At 40.8% G+C, this 12,130-nt stretch overlaps 1 protein-coding gene across 1 annotated transcript in view; it reads right to left on the bottom strand.

The window, feature by feature from the left end:
• The window catches only part of ADAMTSL1 (ADAMTS like 1), a 385,178-nt gene extending 380,098 nt beyond the window's left edge, over window positions 1-5,080 (bottom strand). Inside the window, exon 1 of the mRNA XM_084898074.1 lies at window positions 4,848-5,080. Within this exon, the coding sequence (XP_084754200.1) occupies window positions 4,848-4,910 (63 nt within the window). The 5' untranslated portion in view covers window positions 4,911-5,080. The remainder of the gene's footprint in view (window positions 1-4,847) is intronic.
• Between the last annotated feature and the right edge of the window lie 7,050 nt (window positions 5,081-12,130).

Below are 12,130 nucleotides of genomic sequence, written 5' to 3'. Positions count from 1 at the left end.
GGGGAGGGGAAACCAGAACAGCTAAGCTTTATTCAATGTAGGTTTCAAGCTTGAAGTTCGGGAATTGGGGGAGATTTAGTCATTTATTCTTGAGCTCATGGAAAGAAGGGGTTGATAGCGACAGCTCACCCCAGTTAGCAGGCAGGCTCCCCACACAGCTGTGCTGGCCTATTTCAATTAGGATCCTTTAGGACTGAGATCACCCCTGGTATGCCAGTCCTAAGCCACTCATGAGCCAGTACTGCCAATCAAGCCCAAATTCAACCACATGGTATGGTTGTTATGATGTAGACAGAAAATGACATGGACTTGTCTCATTCTGGAGAAACATTAAGTCTGAAGCCAGTGAAAATGGGAAGGCTGCAAAACTCAATTTAGACACATTTTCCTGCGATTATCTCAACACAATTAACCAGTAGGTTACTCATGATGATTCAAGGAATGCTCTCACTTTAAAAAAAAAAAAAAAAGACTGCTTTTCATGCTATGAAGAGGTCTCTTTGAGTCACTCTGCTCATGAGAACACAAGAACCCACAGAATATGCATAATTAGGGAAGGGTAGAATAAAACTTAAGTAATTAGATGGTAGAAACTTAAATAATCAGACCCAGAACTGGAAATAGACACATTTAAAGCAGAGTTATCACTGGACTATACATACAAAGTTAGAAAACACCACATATGTATGGAGAATTGGAGGTCTGTGTGATAGTCTCTATAAGTTCTTTCTTCTCTGAATTTAGTTCAAGACCAGTTATGATGCCTGTATATAGGAGACACTCGAATAGCTGTTGCAGAAAATGCAGAGATTCACAGGACACTGCATTTTTTCCTGAAACAGCTTTAAATTATATTTTGATTAAGCTATTATAAAGGGGAGAATCAAAACACCAGATCACGTCTCATCCAAATATAGACCCTGTGCCAAATGCACCAATGTAAACCGGTTTAAAAAAATGAGTTCCAAGTCTAAGGGTTAACCACACTTTGCTGATTAAAATTGCACAAATTAAATCTCCTTCAATTTTGTTATAAGGATGTGAGGATGAAGTTTGTGCTGCTCCTAAGTTTGAGTAACAGCCTGCCCCGTGGACATGCTAGAGAAGTGCTTTCTGGCTTAGTCATGCACATGGATAAAGGGGGAATCAATGTGTGTTAACACTTGCTGAAATGCACAGATACATTTATTTACTCATTCTCTCAAGCCTTCAACATCCATGTCGTTTTTTTTTTCAAGGGAGAAAATTCCTGGTGTAACAGGATTCTTTTGTAGTTCACTAGTGACCACTATTGGACATACTTCCCTCAGCTTATATAAAGCAATCGGAATGGTTCACATGAAATAATAACGGAGGCCAGAAAGTGGTCCTGAACAGACCAGACACTAAAAACAGAAGCCTGAGAAAACAAGAATGCAGCTGACCATGTCTGGACAAGAAACTCTGCAAAAACATGAAGAAAATAATGTGAAAAGAAATGCCTCACTGTTTTGCAGATTTATGTAAAAAAATCCTTACGTTTAATTTAAAGATAATCTAGACATGATAATAAACAATAGATATAAAAAAGTGTTTGCGTGCGTGCACACACACACACACACACACACACACACTTCTTATTGGAGCAAGCCACAGTCGGCTGTAAATAAGGGGTTTAACATTCATTCCACAGGCTAATGGTGCTTCTCGCCATCCAAGATAGATCCACTTAGATAATAGTGGAGGAGAGTGCCAGAGTGACTGAACGGAATGGGCTATTGTGTTTGACTAGTTTCCATGTATAAATTAGCGCAGAGAAGAGAAAGAAATTCAGCAGAAAAACACATGTACTTTATTATAATTCTGAGTGTTACTCTTGCAACTCCCACAATAGCAGGCGAAAGTGCTTAAAACCACTTAAAAGAAACAAAAAGCAAATGCAAATTTGGCCAAATGCCTTTCTGACAAGGAGTGATTTGACTTCGAGTTTGGATGGACACATATGTCAATGGCTGGTCATGGTTTCTGCCACATTCTTTTTGAGCTGAACAATTGGGATAGAGAAAGGAGATTGCAAAAGGGGAAGCATGGTGGGAAGAGGTGGAAAGTTGGGTTATGTGGCTTAATTTGACCTGAATATCAGGATGAAAACCTCTTGGTCAGTACCACTGTCCCATTGTGTCCAGAATAAAAATGAAGTCTATGGTGCATGAGCTTTGCACGAAAGTGTGGGTGGTAACCTAAACTAGATACAATAGACACAGGGACTGCATTCTCTCAGGAACAATGCTCCAGATAAAAAGGGCTTTGGTGAGCCGCATTGGAGATTTGTACACAGTCACAAACCACAGCATGATACGGGTGATTCAGCTGCCAGTGATATGAAGGCTGTTTTGAAGTAGAAACTGGCTAGCCGCTAAAACAGAGTGTTCTCCAACTAAGTTAAAGGGATCTTTCAAAATTGCTTAAATGAATTCTAAGAGTAGACAGACTCTTGTATAAAAGAACTACAGAAAACAACAACAACAACAACAACAACACACAAGGCAACCAGTTCAATTTCTCTATCTAGACTGAAGGTTGAGTTGACGATGTTACACTTCTAGTTCTAAGTCAACTAAAGATCAGTGTAAAGGTCACTTTCTCTTAGGCCAGTAATTTAATTTTGGTCACAAAGCTAAAGGGGCAATTAATGAGCAAATGTAAAAACGGTGTAAAATATTGTACACATCCTTAATGGCCAAGAAGAAGCCTACGTATCTCAAAGTCCCCAGGCCAACCTATGCCATTGATCCCATCATTACTAAATAATTTATCACCACAGTAGAAAGCAAACAAGTTATTTTCTCTTCATTATGTGTTTGATTTGGGGACTCAAATATAAGCTTATTTCCTTATCTCTAAAATGGGTTTTAAAATGTCTTATTGGCAAGGTGACTGTGTGGATGCTTTGTAATGCTTTTCAAACACCCGGCCTAGAGTTTGGCCCCTTCAGACACACTGTACCCAGCACAGGGGCATATCTTGGCACTCATAAGTTCTCTCTTTTTTCCTACCATAACTCTAAGGATTTTGTACCCTCATTTAAATACAGGTACGAAACAAACCTGGATTTGATTTCATTTTATCCTTAATACAATTATTGCAATTGAAACAAAATATGTTTTATGTTTTAAGCCTGAAATAAGCCTCATTATGTGCTCAACTATACACATGAATAGTCAAGATATCAAAGAGGGATATAATGCATTTACCAAATGGGTAGCAAAACAATCTACTTCTGAATGGGAAAGTTTTTTCCCAATGTGAAATGAGATCATACTTCATATGGAAGATACCAAAAAGTAATGTGTACTGGTAATTTGCTTTATGATACAATTAGATGGGAACAGACACATGCTTTTAAAAAATCACAAAGAAAAAAAATAAAAAGACGAGGCAATCTAATGGTGTGTATGTAAGTAACACCTCCCATATGGAAAAAATGAGACACCTTTCATAAATTGCTTGCTTCAGTAGTCATAAAGCACACCTAGACATTCTGCTTTTTATATTCCTCCACACAGCTAAAACTTACAGTGCATTCATGCTTAAAATTCAGTTCGCCTTTACATTTTCAAGAGATCTTAAAAAAATACATTTCTGTATGTACAGCCTTTGCAAGGTAGCATTATGGTTTCCTGGCTTATAATGATGCAAATAAGTGGAAATGTATAAAATGGTTAATTGCTGTCTGATTATCTGATGAATCTTCAATTTGTACCAAATGGCTTACTTCCCTCCTTCATAATTATAGTGCAGATCAAATTTGTCAGAGTGTAATCAGAACAAAACATTCCTTCACCATCGACAAATCAGTGCAACCCCCATAATTCGATGCCTGTTTACCTTGTGCCCCCCTGGCCTCGCTGCCTCCTGAGGAAGTGCGGGCATCCATAAATGTCACGGAGAGAGCTACACTCACGTTCGTTTGGAACCAGTGTGTGCACATTTTGGAATCCAACCTTCAGATGAGGTTTACTAAGCTGCCTGCCCAGAACACTCTGGTTTAAAAAATGTGCATTGCTATTAATATTTTGAGTGTAGATTTTTTTTGGACAGTAAATGTTCATTTTCTGCCCGTAAAACCAAGTATGAGTCACAATGGAACATTTACTTTGAGTCAAAAATGCAGTGTGTGCTGATGTTCCAGAGCAGAGCATCTTATCACCGCGGCTGTGGGGAGCAGCCGTACGGAAAGTCAGCATTTTCTTCTTCTTCAAAAGCAGATCTGAGATCAAAGAGCATAATCCCCAATTCATAAAGAGCGGCATTAACGTGTATCCATACATGACGTGGAGTAATTATGAGCTATAATCTGGGTTGGCTGCAAAGAGGCGCTCATTCCCTCTTTTACCTGGCTCCCCAGCACATGGCCACGGAGGGGAAAGAGTTCTGAAAAAGCAGCGGGGGAAGCCCCTCAGAGCCCATCCTTCACAAAATTCCAGGAATGGCGGTGAGTGAGCTTGATCTGAGGACGCCTGTCATCCAAATTCCAAGCATACACACAATCCTTCACGCAGTCCCCAGCTCGCAAACTCTGGGCAGTCTACCCCAAAGTCCGTGACTCGATATTATGACAGACCTCTCACTGATCCCACACCATCTGGCAGACTTAACTTTGCTTGAGAAGTTGGGGTTAAAGTTCTAAAGAATCTTTTTTTTTTTTTTTAATCACGTAAATGATTTTACCTGGCCTTTGAAGATCAAGATACCCCCCCCCGCCAAACACACACACACACACACACACACACACACACACACACGGCACCCCAGCAGCACCCAGACTACATGGCAATAGCAACGTATAAAAAGGAAAAGGCATTTACCAGGAGCAGGAAAGCCAGAAAGAGGAGTGGTGTGCCAGGAGTTGCCCGACGGCAGCATTCCATGCTTGGATCCTTGCCGGAATCTGGATCTCGGACACTGAGCGAGCTGCTAAGTGCTCCTCTGCCTGCTGTCACATCCAGTCCCGGTGCTCACACTCCAGCCCTGCCTATCAGCTTCCATCAGCCCCGCTCACATTTCCTGACTAGGGGTGGGTGGGTAGGTGGATGGGTGGGGGGTAAGCTGAATGGAATCTCTCTCGGAGCAGGCAGCCAGCCAATCAGGCTCCTGCTAATCAGACATGCTGAATAACAAAGCCAGGGGGGACAGAGAAAGTGTAACAGTGCGGGTTAAAGAAAAAAAAAAAAAAGAAGAAGAGAAGAAGAAGAAGGGGAAAAGCACGAAAAAGAAAGGAGAGCAGAGCGCGCAGCAGAGCCAGGAGAGAAATGCAAAAGATGCAGAACTGCAAACCGATGACGCCAAGCCCTGTGCTAGGAGCTAACCTGGTTAGTTCTTTGTGAGATGCTTTGCTCTTTGCCACTTGCCTGTGCCGATGCCTGCTGCTTTGTAAAATACAGTAGCTCCCTGTGACTCTGTATTGTTTCATTCAGGAGAGAAACTTAATCCCTGTCAATATGCAACATATGCCATGAAGGGAGAGAGAATCCCAGACAAAACCTGACTTGCTGTGCCCTTTAAATGTGTGCTGTACAACGGCTTTATTCCTCTTCCATAAAGTTGTTCTTTATTCTTTATTTTTCCCCTTGACTTGGAGAAGGGAAGACTATATAAATTTTTGGAAGTTAACTCACGGAACCTAAAGAGTGGCATACTTTACTTAGTGTATTAATGACTTGATAAAAAAAAGAAAAAAAAAGAAAAGGAAGTTGGTTCTTTGTAAAGTGACAATTTAAAACACCCAAGATTTACTAAGGCTAAAGGCACAATTAGAAATGTAGATCCACTCCTTTAAAAAGAAGCCCTTAACAAAGGCAGGGATGACTGGCACTGAAATTTGAGGTTGAAGAACTGCCTGTTTTTGACACATGGCCAACGCTCAACTGTCTGCCTTAGGAGGGGAGAGAAAAAAAGGATGAATTAAATCCTCAGTTAATCCCCAAACCTTTTAACCGACAGACAGCTTCAGCCTCCTCCTTCGCGTCCTTTATCAGAGCTGCTGGGACGTACAGCAGGAAAGGCTGAGGTGAGTCTTGCCTCCTTTTTCTCTTCCTCCTGCAGTGGATGGAGAGATGACTCTCCAGGTCCATCCCGCCTGGAGGAAGTGCTAACAAGCAGTGAAATGATGACAAGGCCAAGGGCAGGGCAGGAAGCTTTGAGTCCCGTTAATCCACCAGTGAGCAGGTTCCGCTCTACCACAGGGGATTTTATTACAGTTTTAGGAAAGTGTCAAGTGTCCAACAAGGACGTCTTTCTCCTTATCTGCTAAGGAAATCACTGGGTTTTTGAGGGAATGAAATAGCAAACTTTGCCTTACATTCCCATAGGTGTGTCGCCAGGAAGTTTTTCCTTTGTAGATCTCTTGATAGGCTATTTATGGGAGAAGACACTTAGAACTAATGTTCTTTCCTTTCGTTAATAAAAAAAATTACCGACAAGAGGCATGAAACACACAAATATGGAAAAGCTGATGAAGCCACAGTAGGCATGTGAATACAGGCAGGTCTGCAGTGCTGCTTTTCAGAAAGGTGAGGAAAAGCAGGTTGTTCAACTTCAGGCTACTGACTCCATATGATATATCAATTAAAGACAGCAGAACTTTGCAATTCCCATTTTTAACCTGTGAGGAAAGTCCAGGGCATACAAGGATCCACCTTCTCTTCACCTGGGAAAATGGATAATACTAATCCATACCACAGAGGCCCTGTTCCTAAAGTGTGCTTTTCTCTTCTGCAAACATTCGCTTCAGGAATCTCTCAAAAACCAGTGAAGGTTCATATGCTGAAGAGTACTCATGAGTAACTGTAATAATACTTTAAGGGTGTGATCTGAAGTCTTTATCGTATTACAAATGAATTGATTGAAATAAACCTTTCATTTATGAAGCTGTGTTACATCTCTCTCTTTTTACACATTAGAGCTTTCTGCCACCAGGTTTTTTCTTCCATCAGAGTTACTAGTTGTAGAGTTCCAACTAGTTCTGTAAAAAAAAAAAAAAAAAAAAAAAAAAGGAATATTTTATCTCACACCTAAACTTCACTCATGTGGCAGGTCAATAGGGAAGAGGAGGTGGTAGAGAAGGAATAATAGCAAAAATGGGAAAGGTACAATACCATTTGTAGAAGAATAGAAAAAATTGGCCTGATAAGAGAATAACTGGTAGCCATTTATATGCTAATCTAGATGCCTTCCTGCTTTGGAAATAAATATTGTCTCAGTGGCTGAGTCAGAGATTTCTTTGAAGCTCTGATGGACATGTCAATGTAGAGCAAGATGGTTACCACAACACTCACCTTATAGTTATAGTACAATATTTTTAAGTCAAGCTCTAAACCATTTCTTGACTGTCAGGAGGATGCCCACCATAGTGTCCCATGCTTCTGGTCCCTATACTTGTATCATTTCCTTTCCTGTTGGGGGATGCCCAGAAAAATGAGAAAAAGCAGTTGCATAGTCAAGCGTTAAACACTGTAGAGCAAACTCCAAGCTTACTGTAACTTCAGAAACAGGAGAACAAAACCAAGATGGGTTAGAGTGATGGAGGTGAATTTTTGGCATGAGCTAATTTTGATAACTAGTGAAGCTTATGTGATATCTTTAAAGTTTACAAAATTATTTTATACCCACAATCTCACCTGACCTTTATGACTACTCTGTGAAGTTGATTAAGTAACTCACCCCATTTTATCTACGTGAACACTGAGGCTCAGGGAAGTGAAGTGACTTTGCCTCAGGCACCACTGGCTAGAACTGGACTTTGAAAGAGGTCTTCTGACTTTTACTCTCATCATTTATATATACTCATCCATATATATTATATATATGTATATATATATATATATATATATACACACATATATACATACATACACACACACACGTGTGTGTGTGTGTGTGTGTGTGTGTGTGTGCACGTGCACATGCACATACACACTTTCAGATGCTGGTAGTGGTATCATAGTGGTTGGAGGGGATTATTTATAGAGAAGGCAAAGGAGCAGGAGGCAGGCTGCCCAGGTTTACTATAGGTACACGTTACCTGACAGTGGAAAGTGTCTCATATTAGTGTACAACTTCTCTGCCTCCTATCTGCGTCATTTCTAAAGCCTTTATCCAAGCTAAGGAAAAATGACATCAAACCCTGGGTAACCTAGATCCATGCTGACGGCAGCCTGGGAAAGGCCTCTTATGGCATCTGAGCGGGGCGTTGGCCGCGTTCCTTTTTTCCTCTTCAGGTATCTAAATTAAAGCCGTCTGCCAGTGTCTGAGCAGCAGCCACAGCAGCAGCGGCAGCCCCGGCTGCTGTAATACTGGTTACCGGCTCCCTGCACAATATATTAGGTGAAATGAAAGCAGAAGCAAGAGTGTCAGGGCTGTCTGAAGCATCATTCCAAATGGTATGGATTTAACAATACTTAATTTAAAAAACACCGGCTTGGACAGGAGCAAGCTGTTAACATTCAGTGTGCTTTATGGCAGGAAAGAGTGAGCTAAACTCTCGGAATTTCTCTCCCTGGGGAGAGTACGTTACAGTGTTCACGCTGGAGCCACCTGTCTCTTCCTGAGGTTGGGCCTTCTCGCATGGCCCGCCAGTTGCAGTAACTGGGGTAAAAAGGGCAGAGAGTCTTCTGGAAAACTCAGGGGTGGGAGCATAGACAACCGGGGTAAGTCCTCATCTATCCTCTTGAAAGAGGTGGTTATGGTGGCACCTGAGCCTTACTGTTCTCACGGGCAAGTGTGGAAGTTGTGTGATGTCCCTAGCTAATTCTGAAAATTAAAGGGAGGAAAAATGGTGTGTGGATGAATAAGACAAAACTACAAGAAGCTGACTGCTGGTCTCAGGGACAGAGCTAGAATTTGAGTGGGTGACTATAGCTCTCTAAATCACCTAATACCCAGTTAGCAATTGGAGTGTTTGCTAAAAATCTTCAAATCATCTTTCACACATAACCTAGAGTAATATAAGCAGAAACTCTATAAGATAGAGTAATTATTACCTTCAATGACTGATGAGGAAACTAGTGCTTTTATAATAAGTAGGTTCATCAAAGTTACTTATTAGCAGGTGAAAAATTGGACTGTATCTGAGTGGTTTGACTTTGCCCTGGACAACTCTCTGAGAAGTTGATGAAAACAGTTATATTTATTGGGTCTTTCACATGCCAGGCACTGCTGTAATTTTATATTTATTATTTCTTTTAATTATCACAACAACTCTATAATATAACTTTTTATCCTCATATGGATGTTATTTATGGCAGATCAGCATCCACATTCATCCCAACCAGTGCCTACCTAAAACAGAGGCCAGAAACCAAGAAACTACATTTCCCAGACTCCCTTGCAGCTAGGGCATTGGATGTACTACATTAGATTTGGCCACTCAGAAACACTTCCATAAGATTTGGAAGGTGGGAGTGAGGGAGGCAGAGACCACACTTTGCTCTTTTGCTTGAAAAATGACTACAGAGTAATGTGCTTTGTCTGCAGCCATGCAAGCCATTCACTACAATTGTAGGTGGCAAGAGGTAGTTCTAGATGGATCAAAGAATCTGGGCAAAGTTCTTAAAGCCCTTGCATTTCCATTCAGCTGGGGACTTCCTGGTTATGAAAGAGGCAGCTGCTCCTGTGGTGATCTGTGGCTGTAGAGTAGGTAGCATGGGAGTCTTCAGAAAGTTCAAACCAGAGACTTTTTCCAATTTTCTGTTAGCTGATTAACAACCCATAAGATAACATTTTATGCTTAGACTAGAGGCCCAGAATACCATTTCCTGCATGGGTATGGTCTGGCTGGCCACCCTGATCTGCTGGCTGGGGCTGGGGACAGGAAGGGGAATGGAAAGGGAGGTGGACAATTTGCATATTACCCTTTTATTATATATGATTAGCAAGGATAAACTCTGTTCTCTGGAACAGAATCCTTGACTGATATATCCCCTTTTGACAGAGGAGAAGACTGAGGCCCAGAATTAAATAACTTGCCTAAGATCACATATCCAGAGAGGAGAAAGGCCAAAATCTAAACCAAGCCATCAGTGTTCCTAACCAGTAAGCAACACAGCCCCTTTGTAGATCAAAGGGCCATAGGAATTTAGAGAAGAGAGAAGTCATTGCCAGTTTGAGTACTCAGTGAGGAGTACCCAAGTAGAAAAAATAGAAATTGAAAAAGACCTTGAGATACAGAGTCCTTTAAGAGATGAAAAGAAAAGGGCCTTTTGCAGGTGAGAACAGAGTACGTAGAGAGAAGACAGGAACATGTGAGACATAGGCTTTTACTGACCCTGACCCACACTACTTTAGACTGTTTAAAGGGGGAAAACATGTTTTTAAATTCTTTATCCCACAGTCTCCCTTCCCCTACAAAGTGTCTAGCACTGCATGTTCCATATGGAAGGAACATAGCACATTTTAAAATTTGGTTTGATTTATTTCTAGCTACCCAAAACACTGAGCCTCAGCTCACATTTTTTCCTATTTGTCTGCAATGCTTAATTCAGGGCTTCTCACATGGTTTGAATCTGTGACCCCAGCCAGTGGCAGAGAGGAATTCTAAAGACCGATTGGTGTAGTGCAAAGAACCCAGATTTTGGAGCTGTCCACTGATTACCAAAAACACATCAATGAAACAGGCTGCTTAAAGTATCTGAGCCCAGTTGTGTTTGTTTTGTTCTTGTTTTAAGCTGTTAAATGATGAGAGTAGCACTCAGCACCATAGGGCTGTTATGGGCAGTGGAGTGAGGGATTTGCAGTCTAGCTCAGAGCCTGATACCAAGAAAGAGCTCAAAAAATTATTACCATGTTAGATGGTAGGCTCCCGGACTGCCAGAGGGTGAAGGCCAGGCTGAGAGATTCCCCCCGAGTGCACAAATTTTTATGCAATGGGCCTCTAGTCGAATTATATTCAACAAACACGTATAGAGCACCTACTGTGTGCAAGGCATGGTAAGTAGAGAACCTGGCAAGAGAGACACTGCCTGTTGTAGCCTTTTTGACATAGAGAGACACCACATTAATGGCTGACATTTGAATTATGGTTGTAATATTCATATATTAAACCCAAATGTAATATATAAATCCAAGACCCTTGATTCTTAGTTCAGTACAATTTCCATGACATCATCCTCTACAGATAAAATAATTATACCAGAGCCAGACAATAAGGTGAAGGGGTGTTAACAGATTTATAGACAATACAGAGAAAGTGGGATTAGCATGCAAAAGCCAAATTCCTCAGCTTGGCATTCAAAGATGTCCTGCTCTGCTTCCAGTCCCAGGATAACAGAAAGCCATGTTCCGGCCCAAGTGAGATACCTGGTATTGCCCGGGACTCCCAGCTCCCCCACTTCCATACATTTGTCCCTTCTGTCCCTTCTGCCTGGAAGGCCCTTTCTCTCATTGCTGCCCCAAAAGTGGAGCCCTAATGTCAGTTTCTCCACAAGGCCTAGTACCTAATTGACATTAGATAAATACTTGTCAAAGTAACATAGGAGTTAATGAACATATGCTATGTCTACCAATATGGCAGCAGAAAAAAGAAAAAGAAAAAAAAAAAGCACCCAGGAGAGTTATAAAAGAAAACATAGCCTCTGAAAACGGAGGCAAATCTAAATTAAAATGGAATAAAATTTGAATTTCAAAATACCAATTAAACCTCGGAAAACCAGAGTTCTCTTTCTCTCTTTCTCTAAAATAAAATAGGTCATTGTGAGCCTGTAATTTTATTCCCATTATATGTTGGTTGTATTTGCTAACACCAAGTGGAAGAATGCTTTCCCTGTTAAGTTGGAAAGTTTATCTCGTGTCACAATTATAAATACTGTCAAAACTATAAAACACTGTCAAATAATGAAATCTTGAAAAACAACCTATAAACCTAAAAATAACTTATAACATATTGATTTTTTGTTTGGTTAGTTTTTTTAGCTTTCATAAAAGGACATGGAGTTGGTAGGTAAAACTGGATATTTTACCTTTCCTACTCAAAACTGTGGTGGGTCTTTGTTTTGAAAAAAAAAATTCATGAAGAAAATTTGAAATTAGCAAGTATGGCAAAAGGGAAAAATTATACAGAATAAAAACATAAAGAATTAGATACAAGCCAATAACA

The sequence above is a fragment of the Pipistrellus hanaki genome (assembly GCF_964339955.1).
Source record: "Pipistrellus hanaki genome assembly, chromosome: 11".
NCBI lineage: Eukaryota > Metazoa > Chordata > Mammalia > Chiroptera > Vespertilionidae > Pipistrellus > Pipistrellus hanaki.
Note: the sequence above shows the minus strand (reverse complement) of the source record. Positions and strands in the feature narration are given on the sequence as shown.